The 17,621-nt window shown below is 40.0% G+C and overlaps 1 protein-coding gene across 1 annotated transcript in view; it reads left to right on the top strand.

Annotated features, from left to right (window-relative positions):
• Positions 1-17,621, top strand: part of AOPEP (aminopeptidase O (putative)) — a 177,110-nt gene that overhangs the window by 83,417 nt on the left and 76,072 nt on the right. The window contains exons 11-12 of the mRNA XM_058823596.1: positions 9,858-9,920; positions 10,543-10,626. Coding sequence (XP_058679579.1) covers positions 9,858-9,920; positions 10,543-10,626 — 147 coding nt within the window. The remainder of the gene's footprint in view (positions 1-9,857; positions 9,921-10,542; positions 10,627-17,621) is intronic.

The raw sequence follows: 17,621 nt of genomic DNA, 5'->3' as shown, positions 1-17,621 counted from the left end.
ATATTCTGTAAGTGAAATCCATGCAGCCCTCTGTGTGCTGACCTAAAAACTGTCACCTGTGCATTCAGGTCTAATGATTCAGTCAGAAACTCAAAGTGATCCTGAGAGTTCAAATGCTGCTGCATTTCTGTGTTTCTGGCTGGCTAGACTTGAGGATGGAAGTTCTTGCTTTTGAGCCCTATGCTTTTTTTCAGACACTCTGCAGAAATGCTGGCTACTGAATACTTCTTGAGAGCAGATGGTAAATAAGTTTGTGTAACAGTCTTCATTCCATCTCCATCAGTTCATTGTATTCCACAAAGTCAGTAGGAGCAATGTTGAGATATTTCTCAGTTTACAGTACCTTCCTTGTCTCCTTTTGACTTAACTATGCTTTAGAATCAGACTGAAGACAGAAATAGTGATCACCCTCTTTAATCATGAAAAATAGGTGATTTTTCTAAAACTTACTCCATCTCCATAAAGAAGGAATGCTTTATATATTCTGTCTACTCCCTTCTCAGGTCAAAGAGGAATTTAAATGCTGAAATGAGAATGTCCAGAGAAAGATAGGTTTGAGAAGTCTGTTGGCTGACAGAGCTAGTATATGTTATGGTTCAGTTTATGGTTAATTGTCCTTAACATTTGGGTAAGCAGCATATCATGGCCAGAGCACTAGAGAACTTTTGAATATGTTTCATTAGTAAAGCTGTCAGAAGTATTTTTGACTACTTCAATGGATCAGTAAAACTCAAATTTCAATACCTCTGGAAGGTGTATTTTATTTCTTCAACAAGAAATTCAACAAACAAGTGAGGTTCTATGAAGTAATATCTGGTCCTTAGCTGCACACTTTCCCAGCTACTGCAAAAAATTAACTCTTGGCTGAAACTAGGACATTATCCACCCATTATTCTTTACCATTTATATCACACCCAGATCCTATACCTTCGAACTATATACACATACACAAGCACAGGTATAATTTCTATAGTCAAGACCCATCTCTTCAAGTTGTCTATTGAGTTCATTTAGTCCATAATTGTGGATTCTATCCATCCTAGATGTCTTCCAGGGCAGGAGAGCTGGTGTACTGTTGGGGTTGCAGTCTGCATCAGGAGCTCATGGCTGCTGGAGCAGTCCATACTCATTGTCCGTGCTAGTTCTGGCGTACACTGGCAGTGTCATTCAGCAACCAGTATTATACAATTCAATATTACACATTCTCCTCACCCCAAAATCAAATCCCCTTGAGGTACACATCATGTTTCCTGCTCCCTCTGCATTACTCACCAAGTGCACTCAGGTCCTTGAGCAAAAATAATCCCAAGGATGGGTTTGCCTTTGCTTGAGGCAGGACTAATCCAAACTGCATTCCCTAACACTTTTCTTGTATGAATTATGGGGACTTTATCCCCTTCTTCAGTACATGGAGGTTTTGGGCAGGGACAGCCCCACTGGTAAAGCCTGGTGTGTTAACTAAACAAGGTGGCCTTGGCTAAACGTAGGGCCCAGTGGCTGAAGGCCCCCTTGCTTTCAATGTGGTTTTTAACTGCACTGTTCAATCTTCCCAGAGGCTGGTGAGTGATAGGGAACATGATACAGCTGCTTGATACTGCGTTCCTTGGCCTGGTTGTCCAGGAGGTTGTTTTGGAAATGAGTCCCCTTGTCTGACTCAGTTGTCTCAGGGGTGCCAGGTCACCACAGGACTTGCTTTCCAAGGCCCAGGGTGGTGTTCCAGGCAGTGCAAGGCACAGGATACTTCTCCAGCCATCCAGTGGTTGTTTCCAAGAGCACATAGCACTTGCCTTGGCAGGCCTGCAGGAGTGTGAGGTAACTCATCTGCCAGGCCTCATTTCTGCTTTGACCACTGTCTACCGTACCACAGAGGTTTTTCTTGGCCTGCTTGATCCCAGCACATTTCACAGTTATGGACAACCTGGGATAAAGAGCCCATCCTTTCATCACAAGCCCATCTGGGTGTTGCATCTGTTCCCTGATGGGGCATCACGGACCCACCAAGTCAGAAATAATTCACCCTTATGGTGCCAGTCCAGCTTCTCCTGAGACATTTTAATCTTGGCAGCTCAATCCACCTGTCCATTATTGTGATGTTCTTCAGCAGCCCAACTCTTGGGCACATGAGTTGTGCATCTCATGTACATCTCATTACGAACTTCTACAGCCAATTTCTTTATCCAGGCAATGACATCTTGCCACAGTTCAGCAGCTCAGGTGGGTTTGTCTCTGTGATCCCAACTGGTCTTTTTTCATCCTTGCAGCCACCTCCACAGAGCATCTGACACCATCCACAAGTCAGTGTAGTCTTCTCTCATTCAGCAATATCTAAAGCCAGCTAGGCAGTTTTCAGCTCTGCAAGGTGACTTGATCCACTTTGTCACTCAATTGCTTCTGCGACTGTGCACAGGGCTCCATAGCTGCTTTCCGTTTTCAATGTATCCCTACAATATGCAGGAGCTGTCAGTGAAGAAAGTGTATGGCTTTTCATTTTCAGGTAGCTGCCTATATTGTGGGAGCTCCTCAGCACTTCACCTATTCCTCCTCCAATGATGAGGGTCTGAAATGTTTGTCTTCAGGACAGTTAGTGATTAGTTCCAAAATCCTTGGGCGATGGGTTTAAAAGCTCGTTGTTGTTCAGGACTCCACTTAAAATTATTTTTTCTTCTGCAACACATGATAGAGAGGGTTTACAATCTGTCTGTAATTAGGAATATGCATCTTCCAAAAACCTTCAGCACCTAGGAATGACTGTGTGTTTCCTTTTTGCTAGTCAGTGACGACTGTCTTGGTTTAAGACAGTTTAAGGGGGACACTCTAAAATGAAGTAGTTTTATTCAACCCCTTTCCACCAATAAGGAGAAATAAATACGAATAGTTGTTACAAGTGAAAAAAATAATAGTTTACTAAAAAAATGAAATAACAGGTAAAAAATAACAGTAATAGTCACAAGTTGGATAGTTACAAAGTTGGTGAAATCTCATGGACTCCCCGGCAGCAAAGAGAATCTCAAAATGGTGGCATATCCCCTTCCCCAAAACAGCATCAGGCATGGGCAACCGCTGTAGGGAAACAGAGGGCATATGGTGGCCACGCTCCCCACCTTGGAGAGCAGGCAGCAGCTCTGTTGGCAAGTGCAGCCAGCAAACTCTGGCAGCTGGGACTCGGCTAGGGGGTAGAACTCATGGGGGGGCCTTGGCCTTGCTGTTGGCACAGATGGCAGTACAGCTGGCTGGGGCGCCTCTCACTCACCACTTTTTGCCTCAGCCAGACACTGCTGGTGGGCTGGGGTGGCTGCACAGAACGGGCCGCTCTGCTCCTCTGGGCCTGAAGGCAGGTGTTGCAAAATTCCCTCGGAAACAGGTTTTGATTGTGAAATGAAGCTGCTTGACTTGCTACTGTTGCAAGTAGAGGCAAGAAAAAGCCAAGAGGCAAGCTAAGCAGCCAGAGACAGGCAAGAGTGAGATTCTGCCTGAGTGCCGTGACTTTTAAACGTCCTGGGACAACCCTAGCTTCTGCCCTGTCATTCTGTTTGCCAGCCACAGGATCCTATAGAGATAGTAATAGTTTTTTGGCACAGACAGGTATGGAATACAGTAACATTTTGGGTTACCCAGGACAGAGACATAGCTGCTGCTTTGCTAACCATGTCTGTTGGACTCTAACGATGTACATCTTGCCATTTCACTCCTAATTACTGAATTTTCTGTGCAGATCCCTTGACCTGACTTTGCTTTATAGCAAAACTAACCTTCAAGAGGATTTGGATTATCTTTGCCCCTTTCTCAAAAACTTCCTCTGCTGTGCTGCCCCATACTGCAATGCCATCAATGTACTCCAAGTGTTCTGGAGCCTCATCCTTTTCCAGTGCAGTCTGGATCGATCCATGGCAAATGGTGGGGCTGCGTTTCTGCCCCTGGGGCAGTTGATTCCAAGTGCGCAGCCCTCCAGCTGAAAGGAAACTGTAGCCTGACTAAACCTCTGCTGCTAAAGGAATGGAGAAATGCAGATTAGAGGTGTCAATGGTGTCACCACTTTGCTGCTTTGGACTCCAGTCCACACTGAAGTTCCAGCACATCCAGCACAGCAGTGCTCAGAGGTGGCGTGGCTTCATTCAGGCCCTGACAGTCCACTGTCAGTTTCCATTCTCCACTGGACCTACACACTGGCCATACAGGGCTGTTAAAGGGTCAGCAAGGCTGGCTGGCCACTCCCTGGGTCTCCATCTCACAAATCACCTCATGGCTGGGGACACAGAGTCCCAGCTGTGCAGTTTTGCTGGCAGTGCAGTGATGTGGTAGCGATCAGCACCTGTTGCTCTTTGACCCTCAACAGCCCCACAGCAGAAGGGTCCTCTGAGAGACTAGGCAAGGTATTCAGCTGTCTAATTCCCTCTGTCTCCATAGCAGCTATTCCAAAAGCCTAACCATGACCTTTTGGGTCCTTGAAAAACCATCTCCTGAGGTAATCTATGCCAAGGATCCATGCAGGTTCTGGGCTAGTCACAGTGGGGTGTTTTGCCATTCATTCCCAGCCAGGCTCACTCCAGCTTCCAGTGCAGTCAGGTATTGGGATTCCCTTGTCACCCCAGAAACAAGAGATGGATGCTACCCCTACACATCTCAATGGCATGAGATGTGCTCTGGTGTCAACTAAAGCTTTATACCCTTGCGTGTCTGATGTGCCAGGGAATGGGATCCTCACAGTCCAACAGATCTGACTGTCCCTTTCCACTAGCTGGCTGGAGTCAGGGCCCCTCTAGTCCTGGTCATGGCTCTCATTGTAAATATAAACTGAGGTCCCTTCAAGGGGTCCACAAGTAACACCAGCCCTCCTATTCTGTCTGAGGGAGGATTTGCCCACTGGAAACTGGAGTGGCATTTATCCCTGAAGAACTTCCTGTGCTACTTCCTTTCAGCTCACATACCTGTGCTACTAGTGCAGAGGTGGGCTTTCCATCCCACTTCCTCATGTCCTCTCTGAGGTAATTCAGGTAAAACCACAGCTTACCTCATGGTGTGTATTCTCTCTTGAGCTGAGAGGTGCTTGCTGCCAGTAGCAGAGACTCTGTTCCCACACTAGTGAGGCATGGGACATTGCCTCTCTAACTTGCTTGAGACATCTGCGTAGTAGTGAGAGCGCCTGGAGAAATCAGGAGCAAAAATTTTTAAAAAAGAGCATTTTAACACATCCTGAAAATATTATCATATTCTAGATGATATAATCTGATACATGAATTATTTCTTTTACATGTTATATGAGATTATTTAGTAACAAGTAATAAGCCTATTATTTAGAGATCTCGTAGTCATGTGGTCAGAGATATTTTCTTTATCAGATTATGGATCTGATCATGCAACTAAATAAGTGGTTACAGTGACTCATCTGTACCAAGGAACTCTCTTCACAAAGCAGAGTTGCCAATGTGTATATGAAGGAAATATTTGCATAACCACTTTAAAAAGATATTCCTGCCACAATATATTAAATCATGTTGCAGTGTACTGAAAGTACATCCTCAAAGTTATTGTTTCAACAGGTTTTTGTCTCTTAGAGGTAGAGATATCTTCAGGAGGAGCAAGTTTGACTTGATGGAATTTCTCTGGAGGGATGTTACATTGAAAAATACCAGACACAGCATGCTCATCTGTGTTTATACCAGCACACTTAGATTTACAACTTTTAGATTTATGATATCAATGTAAATTAGCGTCTTTCCTAAAAAATTGATAATGTCAGAAAAACTTGATTTTTCAATTCAGTGGATAAAGCTGTATACATGAAGACGGCACAGAATCAGTTGGAGAACCTGCCATTCTAACAGGAGCACGTTTTGGGCTGGATTTCTTTTTCAGTAATTTTTATGTGATGCTTTGGTACTCTTGCAATGTGAATGTACCAGCCATCTTGTCATTTTCAGATGTAACCCACTGCCTCCTCAGTCTGTCTGCAAAGTCCTGGTAGCAGTAGTGTTTTAAAATCCTTGCAATTTTTTCCCAGTCAAACATTTCAAGCAATACTTAATCATCCAGTGAGCTACCAAATAAAATACTTTTCTGTATTTTCTTTTTTAACAGAAGATTAGAAGTCACATTTTTCCTGCTGAAACAATTTTCAGGTCACACAGATTATTCTGAGAAAATGTATCCTTCGTTTACAAGTAAACTAATTTCCTAATTTAAACTATTGTCCTTTTCCCCCCCTATAAATTATCCTCTTTATTCCCCTTTAAATTATCTTTTTCTGATGTCTGAGAAAGTAGTCTGTGCCATTCTAGTATGGTAGAATGAAACTGATGGGGGGAATCTGTATTTTGTTTTCTGTTCAATGGAAATGTGTAGAAAGGTACAAAACTGACAATTTGTGTACTGGTGAAGTTAGGTATATTTTGTAGGAGAAAATGACTTCTCTCCAGATTTGCTGGTGTCTATGTAGATCTAAACATACAAATGTTGAGGTTGTATGTGTGATGTAAAATTCAGTAATTTAGATTCTAGAAATGAGAGGTTGGAAAATGACTTGACTGCATTGGTTGTCAATTTCCTCTACTTTGCAGGAGCTCTTCCGAAGTTCATTTACAGTAAAGATTTTTATTCCCGCATTTTCCATTTTTTCTTTTTGCCTTCCATTATCTGAGGACTGTTGGAAAGCCAACAAAATGGTATACATTCAATGTTCACCTTAGGTAAAACTACCTTCTTACTTTATCAGTACTGGTTGTTTTTGCATAAGAGTAGCACAGAGGAGTTGAAGTTACAGGCAACCTATGTAAAGTTCATGATTATAGTTTTTCACTGAGTTATGAAATACCATTAGTAGCCATCACAGCCAGAACAATTTAAAAACAGTTTGTTTCAATGTAAAATGCAAGAGGTGTTTGCTGCAAAAATACTCTCTGGTTTTCTAGGCTATGTATGATTCTGCATGTTCATTGTACACTTGGGATCTGGTCTGACCTAAGTAAGAGCTGGTGTAAATCACTGCCCATGTCCAGCATATTTAGTCTGTATTTACCCAATTTGTAGAAAGTGCTACCTTCTCCCCCATATTTTCAAAATTCAGTTCTATTTAATCCTGCTGCTGCAAGAATGAGGGATCCTAACATGATTTGACATGTATGCTTGTTCCCCATCAGATCTGTTTATAGGACAGATCCATTAGCAGTCTCTGAAAGACAGTCTTCCCAAGGACATGCAGGATGGAGTAATTTCTAAATTTCTATTGTGAAGTGATTCAAATATGACAGCCAGTGTCATGGACAGCAAATAGGACTGTTGATGGAGGGTAATGTAGTAATTTTCATTCCCATTTTAAATTGGGTGTGACTTCACCCTTTTATCTGGTGTAAGTAAGCTTTTCAAGTATGGAGGGATACAGTAGGAGACAAAATGTTCTTAAAACATCCTTCCTCCTCTTCTTTTCTTTGCCTTGTTCCCTCTTCTTTCACGGCTCCCCTTTTCTTTTCCTCTAACTCCTCTCCCTCTTACCTGCTCTCTCCCCCTCCCAGCAAAAGTTCTTGCTCTGGTTATGAACTCAATCTTATTGACACACCAATAAGCAGAGATAAGAGTTGACTGATAAGAGACACTGCCAGTGTGCTGTGACCACCGCTTGTTAAGCCCACCCTATTTCCGCCACTGCTTTTTGTTTTCTGCAGGCTATCTGTATGGGCAAGTTGGCTCTTACCTTACACTGCAGTGCTATCATCTTGTAGGTGAATGTTCAAGTTAAGATGTGCACAGCAATCTGCACCAAGGGTCCCCAGATGTTGGCCACACAAAGTACTTTACCGTAAAAAGTCAGTAACAATTCCTCTTGAATTTCCTTCACTGCTATGCAACTACTAACAAGAAAACAGGAGCCTTCTCTGAGTTTGAACACACAGTATATTTGTGTGTTTGTGGATTTTCATCCCAAATCAGCCTCAGGATCTGCAGGTCTGAAAATCAATGTCTCTTGTTACCTTTTTCCCCCTAGTTTTCTCAAAATGTTTGACAGGAAAGGAAGTGCAATTCTTTAAAGGACTTAAAGTATAAATATGTTTCATTGTTTCTATGGTCCAGTGTTTCCTATAACTACTTCTATGGGAATGCACAGTCTAATCTGTTAACTGATCCAAGGAAATATTGCTTAAGCAGTTGCATTGATTTGTGTTTGCCATTAACATATTTTTTTATTCACTGCCTTTGAACTATGTTCTGTTCTTCTTTCTTCATTTAAATACACTCAGTTCAAGAGTCAATTTATAGGCACTTTCAGAATTACCATTTAGTAGAAAAATCTGTTGTGGCTTTACAAAATAAAAACATGTTGTTTATACTTGTTTCAAGTAGACCTGTTGTAAGTGTGAAATAAAAAACTACAGTAAGATCTTCTATTGTGATATCTCTGTTAAAAAGTTCTTTGTTTAATGCTTCATAGTGAAGTTGCTTCTATTTAAAGCATTGAGTTTGATCTCAGCTTTGATCTAAAGCTTTTGATCTTAAAAAAAGGATGTTGTGGCAGTAAAACAAAAAGGCTAGGAGAGATTTTTTTTTCAAGTGATAAAAGGATACTCTCAAGATTTACTACACACTTGCTGGATCTACCTTTATTTACTTATCTGTTTACAAAGTATATCTAATTTTATGTATTGAGGGTTTGCTTACACACATACTTTAATGTGCCCTATTTTTTTGCTAGAGCAAAAAAGAGATTTCTTTTCAAAGCTTTCAGAGATTATAGCAATATATAGTATAAGAGCACAAATAATTTTCAAAAGACTATCAATCACTCTTAAAATACTGACTTTTGTAATATAATTTTAACTATAACAAGTTTTATACACTCTATCCTTTACTGCCTCTTGTTTTTTAAATATAAACACAAAAGCACTTGATAAAATCCTGATTTAGGATTTAATAGTATTTGGATTTTGCATGGTTGACATAAGTATCTCCCAACATGCTGGAATTTGAATATCCTTTTCTGAGCGTGCAAGAATACCTGAAGTCCTATGCCTAAATTTAATTACCTGCTCACAGCATCTTGTTGAATAAATAAAGCCTTTAGCCGAGACCTCGATCAAGGGCTTGCTGTGGTGCACTATACCTACACAGCTGCTTTGGATCTCGCTTTTAATGTGCATTTCAGACCCTCCAAGGCAGTTTAGTGGTTGGATTCTGGAGGCGAGAGCAAGTACCAAGGCCAGTGTTGAAGCAGTTAGTGGTGCTGATGCTTTCTTGAGCTATCCGCACTAGGCCATTCGTCTGTCCGTAAAGACCTGTGACAGAGCATGTTTATAGGAGGGGTCATAGGGAAGCGGCTTCCATAGTGAGAGTCTCGAAGAGAGAGCGTATCGTTAGTAATTAGTCTGCAAACCGTGACGAGCATGGATGTGGAGGTTATGAATGGCCGTCCCGTCGGAGACGCTGTCGAAGGGAGCGCGGGTTGGCAGCAGTACCGCCAGTGCCCGGGCCGGGCGGGGCCGAGCCGGGCCGGGCCCGCGGCCGCCCGGCCGGGGCTGTCTGAGGCGCGGTGCCCCGGCCGGGCCGCCCCGGAGCCGGCGGGCCCTGACGTCGGTAAGGCAGGCTCCTCCTCCCCGCGGGGCTCCGGGGGCCGGGGCGCGGGGGCGGGGGACCCTGCGGAGGTGTTTCATTTCCTAGCGAGGGCTGCGGTGTGCTGCTGCCGAGCCCGGGAACGGCGGCATGGCGTGGGACGGAACGGGACGAGGCGGAAAGGAGCGGGCGCGGCTCCGGGGACCGGCGGCAGGCGGACCCCGCTTCCCCCGCGCCTGCCGCCTCGGGGCCCGGGGAGCGGAGCGCATCGCGGATCCTCCGCGGACCGTCCCGCCTCACCGTGCGCTTTCTCCCCCGCGTAGCCCCTGCTGGAGGAGGGAGAGACCTGGAAGGAGTGTCAGCTCGTCCAGCAAGTGAGCGGCGAGGTGAGGATGAAACCTTTCGCAGCTGTTATGTTGCACCCGCTTCTTCCCCTTGCAGATCTGCTCCTGGAGTTTTCTGCCTTACACACCATCCTCACCCTGCCACGCTTTTGCTTTAAAAAACAGTTGCTTTCGTATTAAGAATAAAAATATTGGTATGGGGGAAAAAAGCCCCACCAAGTGTTACTACTTATTAAATAATAACCATGCCATCCAAATTTGGCGTTGGCAGTCTGGAACAATGTTCGAGTGGGTGGCTGGAAATAAATCGCTTACTTGAAATAGAAGGTGCAAGGGATAAAGTGCAGAGGTTTTCCCCAGGAGTTTTTCACATTGCAACGATAACTTCCCATTTGGCAACCCGGTCTCACATCAAAATGTTCTTTGTGCAAAGCCCCTTAAACCAAAAGCTCTAAGATGAAGAACATCACCTCACATTTTGATCATGTACAGGTATAACCAGCTTACCTCCGACCACATCACTTAAGAGAAGAAAAGTGCTTTTTCTTTTCCAGTGAAGCAATGAAAAAACTTGTCTTGAGTGTCTTTATAGATATCTAATGCTGAGTAACTACAATCAGGTTGCTTCTTCTACCTAAAAAAGCACCATGATTTTGAACTCCAGGTCACAAAATGGATTCAGACAAACCGGAGGATCAGAAAAAGCAGCAAAAAGAAAATGAAGCAGGATGAAGTTGTTTTCCAGCAGGTAAGCAATCATGATGTCAGTTTGTGTAATGGGACAAAGGGCGGAAGATCCAGATAGCTTCCTGATTATGCCTTCTTAAGCTTGGTAGAGATGTTACTTAGTGTCTTCAATAAGATGATTGTAAATGGATGTTACAAAATAAAGTTTCAGAGTCATTATGTAGATGTAATGGCAATAAATTAATAGCCTTTTTAGATGTCTGTGTTCAGGAGACAGAATTTTCATCTATTTGTATTTAACTGGAACATTCTAAGGAGGAAAGAGAAGGGTGTTTTCAAGGGTGCAGAGAAATACAGCCCTTAAGAGCTTTTGACAGGACCTGAAGCACTATTTTCAGATACTGGTAGACGAGAGACAGTTTTCATGGTAGATTTTCGGACAACAATAGATGTGATGTGTACGTTGAAACAAAATATTTGGACTGTGTTGTTGACTCTTCATTCAGAGGGTGAGTTTGAAAATCATCGATTTGTAGTATAGATTTCAATTTATTAAAATGTGATGATTATTTTAAAAATTACTACAGAGGATTAAAAAACCTGAATATAACTGAATTTAAACTGGTTTTAAATCAGTAAATTTTAATTAATCTGTTGTGAAAGACCTGTACAATAAGTTTGAGTTGAAAATTTAAATTACAAGTAGAGAGGTAAGTAGTCAGTTGATACTAAATAGCTGTGTTCTGCCCCTTGAGGGACAAAATGGTGAATAAAGATGCACTTCCAAATGTGTTATTACAACTGTGATTTTTTTTTTTGCTTGTTTTGATTTTGAAAAAAAAATTATTATTGTATTTGAAAGTTCTTGTAACCTTTAAAGGATTAAAATAGTAGTGTGTTGATTTGCAGTTTCGACAGTGCTTCTAAAATGCATAATGAATCATTGCTGTTTCTGTAGCTAAATTCTTCCTGGTAGAACGACTGCCAGCTCCTCTGATGTGTTGCCTTAGTATGGGCATTGCAAGTTTATGACAAATGTCCACAAAGTGCATTGTTGTGGGTGGATGATTTACCACCTTCATGATTAGTTAAAAACTTCCAAGTAGCGTCCTTTAATTCACAACTTTTATTTTGTAAGTGGAGTACATAATTTAGGAAAGATGTTCTGTGATGATGTACTTTAGAATAGTGTCATCTAAATAGAGAGAGATAGCATAAACTGTTTTACCTGGTAATTCCATTTCTGTTTATTTTCTGTATGTCAGTGTGTTTGTGTGTATATGTAGCATTTTTATTTACAATCATTTTATGCTAAGATGAAGAAGATTTTTTAAAGATAAAAATTGTATTGCCTTGGTAATTTGTGAGCATACTGCATTGATGGTACAAATAACCATCAATAACTAGTGCAAACCAGACTGCATACATTTTGAAGCAGTTTATAAATGGTGCATTTAAAAGAGGATGGAAGATCCTCTGGTACGCTGAACAGTAGGTTTAAAAGTGCCTTATGCTGTTATACCAATGCTAGTCTCTTTCTATAGGAGAAAGCTTCATTAGTGCAAAATTCCTTTCTACTGATAAAACTCCTTTTGTGTTAAGGATGTTGTTCTCCAAGTCTTCCACAGTTTGTGAGAGAGAACTTCAGCATATACCTTGCAGTGATAGAAATGCAAAACCTGATGTGTAAACATAAGATATACTCATTGTTTTTTCAAACAGTAATTCTAGAACAAGGTCTGTTAGTAGACATACGAATTAAAATTGAAGGCAAGCATAACCATTGTCTTCTGATATCTATAAGTATCAATAATTTATGGAGATCCAATGAAGGCTGGCAATACTGCATTTGCAAGGTACTTAACCACATGGGAAGGAAGAGGCGTAACAATAATCTTTTGACAGTCAACCACTGACTGTTCACTGAGTTTGGAATTCTTTATGTTGCCTAAAAGTTTGGCCATTGCAATGGTGACTTTTTCAATACAGTTACAGGTAAGAGAATAGAGGAGAAAAAAGAGTGAGGTGCTAGTTGAGCTTTATTATTTGGTTTCAGAGTTGGTTGCGCTAGGTTTCCAACCCTGACTTGCCAGTGCAACTCCTACTCAGTGTAGGTGGTGGTAACCTCTCTTCTATGAGAATTCTTGATTTTTAGTTGTGTCCACTTATAGAAGAAATGGCATTATATAGAAGTTAAAGTATTTTCAGAGATGAACAAGAGAACAAGAAAGAGAAAAGCATGTAATGGAAAAGTAAGGCAACCTTGAAGATAGCAGAGAAATAGAAATAAAGATGTTGAGTGGGAAGAGGGAGATGAGAAGGCAAGTGATAATAAACAGAGAAGCCGTAGAGCTGATAGCAGCTCATATTACAACTGTGATTAAAATAAGGATACTGATATATTTTGCTACACCTTGAAAACTGAGCTTTGCTTTGATCTTGCTTATCCTTCCAAAACAAGCACCAGCTTATTAAATGTGGCTTCTAAACTTTCAAAACAAGCACTAAATTTTTATATGTAGTTTCTAAACTTCCATCTGCCTGTACTGTTGGATTTTCCTCTAAGGTTTCATGTGCCTATGCTGTCCAATTTTCCACTGTTATTTTTCTTCTTTGTGATTGGAACTCCTATTTCTAATATAAGGTGGATGACACTGCTATACTGAGTCACCACCAAATCAAAGCACCTGTGTCCAAGTACAAACTCTAGGACAGAAAGATAACTATATGGAATAAGTGAAACAGAATGGTGAAGGAAAGGTTGCTGACAACTGCTGAGGAATTGCTTCTTGAAAGAAGTTGCCTTCTAAACAGTTAAGTTTGTAGGAGTTGACTTTACAAACGTTTATACGTATTTAAAAAACGTTTGAGAGTACCATGTGCTAGATAAAACTATGTGGCTGCAGTGTTAAGTGTGCTCAGGAGGAACCAGTGGAGAAGCTTGTGTAGGAAGGTGTGGTGCTGCTCTCCAGTGTGGATCCGCACGGCGGGTTACGGCAGCGGAACAGAATCGATGAGTGTGCAAGACTTCTTGCCAAATAACTCAGGGTTCTCATACTTTTGCTCTTCTTCTTTATTTAGGTTTTTGTTTGTTTGTTTTTAAGCTTTTTTAAATTTCTAACCTTTTTGCTGTCCTCTCTGAAACTGCTGTTCTATCTCTGAAATGGAAAAAGGTGTTATTTTCTTAACACCTTTTATGCCAACTTTTTCTTTCCTACTTCTTTTTCACACCTCATGTCTTTTCCTGTCTTCTTTTGACTCATTTGGTCACCTTTGGTATTGTTCACCCCTTTTTATTTACTTTCAATCTCTCTATCTGTTTGAAAAAAATGGAAAAACAAGCTGAAAAATTGAAAAAAAGTTACCTTTTGCTCACTGTGTTTTCTGCTTATAGATCTCTGTAGCTACTCTTCTTACAATAAGTGTACACGTACACAAACTTAAACACACTCACCCTTTGCATTTCTACTTTTGTCCTGCTTTCTATTCTTGTACATTTTTTACTCCTCATTTAATATTATGCTGTCTCTCCAGGTTGTCATTTATCTGGTCAGCACATTTAGCAGCCAGTATGTGAATCAATACAGAGTGCTGTTTGTGTATGAAATTTAGAGAAGGTGTAACAGAGTTGATAAGAATTACTTGGTTAAAATAAGCAGTGTTTTGTAATGAAGAGTATGATAGAAGTGTTAAATAGTGTTGTTATGATGGTGATGTTTGTTTTAATAGCTGACTGTGTCTGCTTGAAAAAAAAGATTCTGTTGTCCTGTCCATGTTAGGCAGAATGATCTTCTAGTCAGACTAGTGGAATTGTGGTGTGCCATCTCTATCTACTGGGGAGAAGCATCTTTTCTCTAGAAGACTAATTCACTTTTACATGACGTTCAGTGTCAAAACATAAAAGCTGATTTGATCATATTTCAGTAGTATAAAAAGTGTCATTAGATGAGAGAACAAGGATACACAGGATTTAGGAAAAACACTGAAATAAGCATGCATATATATTCACACTAGATAAGGGACGTGTTTCCTGCATATGATCAAAATTGCATTTGACTGTTTCAGTTTTAGTTTTGATTATATACTGAAACTTCAGAGAGTGAGTCAACTTTTCTAGAATAATTTCTGCTGCTTTCTCAGAAATAGTTTTCTTGTGTTAAAAGTTTGTCTGCTAGTTTTACTAGCAATGTGACTTTGAATTTTTTTTCCTATTGGTTGTTGCTATTGATCCTTTGTGTCACTCCAGAGACTTATAGTTGTCAATATTTAAGCTCTCTTAATAACCTGAGCATAAATGACTTTGTTGATATTGCTTTCAAGTTTTAATAAAAAATAAAAACCCAAATCTAGTTGTCGTATATATGACTAATGATAAATGCTATCTTTGCCCTTTAATGATGAATTCACCACCATAAGTGAAACACAAGAAACAAATCTTATAATTCTCTAAAATGAGTTGTCTTGTTATACTTCAAGTAGAAAATATTTTGAAGTCTCATAAGAAATACTGATAAAAAATACCGTGTCGTATAAAGGAGCTCTTAGTTAACTATAAAATTTATTCAGGATGGTGTGCTTCTGCTAATTCAGGTAACAACTATTGTCATACAGTGCATAAAAATTACATTAAATCTTTAATGGGCATTTATTTTTTGTTTGTCAAAATGAATTTTTTTATTTGAATCTACCAAACTAAGGTTCAAAGCAAGGATCAAAACTGAAATAATGTGGTGATCTTGTGCACTGCTTAACAGCTAAGAGAAACATGGTGAAAAATCCTAAATTGTTGTTTAGAGATGCTTCAGTGGTGTTATTTGCAGTACCAAATTCTGTTAATTTCACAGAACTTTCTAGGAACCCTGTACACTGGGCTTCACTGATTACAGAAAACATTTAATTCCTTTCTCACTCAGAAATTTGAATGGTAAATTTTTCCCAGCTCATGTACAAGATCTGATTTGCATTAAATGTTGTTAAGCTGCCTGGGAAATACACACTGTCATTTAAAAGCTTTTTTTAATGAGTACATAAAAATATAATTTCAGGCCATTGGAACTAAACAATTTTAGTATTTAGTTCTCCATTTCTAAAAATATATTTGTATTTGTGAATTATTTAGAAACTTTTTAGTTGTCCTTTTCTAAAGAACTGTTGTTTTTCAGGATAGTGCTGCTTCAGAATTCACCTAAGAAACATCTAATAGAACAAGAAAATACTGTGTCTGTGTGTAAAAAAAACCCAAACCAAAACAAAACAACGAGTGTGAAATTTTTGGTTTAGTATTTTTTTAATAGTCCAGTCCTAACCACAGTATCAGCTGTATCTTATTTCCAGTAGTGGTATGCCAGAATCATAGTTTTCTTTACGGTAGCACCCATTCCTCTTAGTAAGGAATTGCTTTTCATATGGAGCTTCCCAGATACGTGTTGTCAAAAAGTGAATGTTCTCATGAGGCTACATTTTTAGATCAATGAAGCAATTTATCCCCATGCATATGTGAATGCTTCTGCTCCCTTTCTGACTCTGAGATGACCATATCTAAATTAGGAGACCTCAGGCCGGCATGGCTGTGTCTTGAAATAGTTTAAAGTTTGCAGATATTTACATCACTGTTAATTATAGTTGTCCAAGTAAGCAACTATCCTGTGCAATGGTAGATTAAGGCCACTGTGTTGTAAAATACAAGGTTTGTCCAGAAAGGCAGAAAAAGGCAGTTTCAGTGGAGGGGTTTATTGCTTTTGATTTGTAGGAAGAATTAGTTACACATTTGTGATGGAGCACTTTTAAGGTTGTGTTTGTGTATGTTCCCATATGATGCTATCTAGAGCAACACTACTGGGATTGACTGCTGCCACTAACTTTTTCAGTCTGGTGCTGTTTCTCGTTATAAAGCCCTATTTTTTTGGTGGTTGAAACATGATCATTCATACCTTAGCTTAATAAAAAGAAGTTTTGTCTTTAATAAGAAGGGAAATGGAAAATGTGAGAACAGTTTTATTCTTTCTCAAATAGAAAAAAAAGCCAAAAAGCACTTGATAGTTTTTAATACTTTGCAAGTGTATGCCTCCACCAATGTTTACACAGTGATTTCTGAGTGGTGATGTAGTGAGCTCTGGGAGCAGAAAGAAGGCTGTCCCTTTCAGGGCATTTGCAACTGGAGCAGCATACCACATTTGGAAAAAAGTGGTGCACTGCATTCAAACACTCCATAAGTTTTCTCCTACAGATTTTTCCTATGGATTTTTTATTAGCTGAGAATATACACTTGTGCATGCCAGCTGAATAATCTCCTTGATTTAAATGTCCCCAGGTTCTTCTTGATGTGATTGACTAAAATGACTACTAAGGAAGCTTACTGGTCTGCTGGCTCAAATGTGTGCTTTATTTCAGTTTTACATGTGTTTTATTTCAATCTTATAGTTATTACACATTAACATAAATAGGCTTAACTATTTTTTGAGGATTGATCTTAGCTATTGTCCTCATTGTATGTCTATTTTCAGTTTGGTTTATGTTCACATGCTATATAGTAAAAGCACATGTGTAGTAGTCAGTAAGTGCAGACATTGTTTTTTTAAAGTAATGTACAAAAGGTAAAGGCTTGGCCTTTTGCATAACCTGTTAAAAAGGTTTTGGTAGTTCTCAATCTGTTTTTTCATGGCCACAGTACTAAAAGTAGTCATGGGTACAACTTAAAATACTGTCATTCTCTCCTTCCCCTAGAGTCCCGTAAGAAGCTCTTTTGGAGGAGGAAGGTAGCTCGCAGTTGAAAGCAAATGCATTCTTTGTTGCTTTAACTAAATGAACAGGATTAAATTCTTAAAGGTGTGTAAATTGTACTGTACTCATTTGGTCTGTGCTGCATATATTTTCTTGTGTTACTTTTCATGTGGACACAAACCGAGTGACTGATCACGACTGTCTATCTCATCTCATCACATGCTTCACATGCAGGTTTTGTGAAACCTGTACCAACATTTGAAACCAGACTACTTCTTAACATTACTGTGTGTTTGTTTGTGTAGACATATATATATATGTGTGTGTATATATAGA

The sequence above is a fragment of the Ammospiza caudacuta genome, chromosome Z, assembly GCF_027887145.1.
Source record: "Ammospiza caudacuta isolate bAmmCau1 chromosome Z, bAmmCau1.pri, whole genome shotgun sequence".
In the NCBI taxonomy this organism is placed as follows: domain Eukaryota; kingdom Metazoa; phylum Chordata; class Aves; order Passeriformes; family Passerellidae; genus Ammospiza; species Ammospiza caudacuta.
Note: the sequence above shows the minus strand (reverse complement) of the source record. Positions and strands in the feature narration are given on the sequence as shown.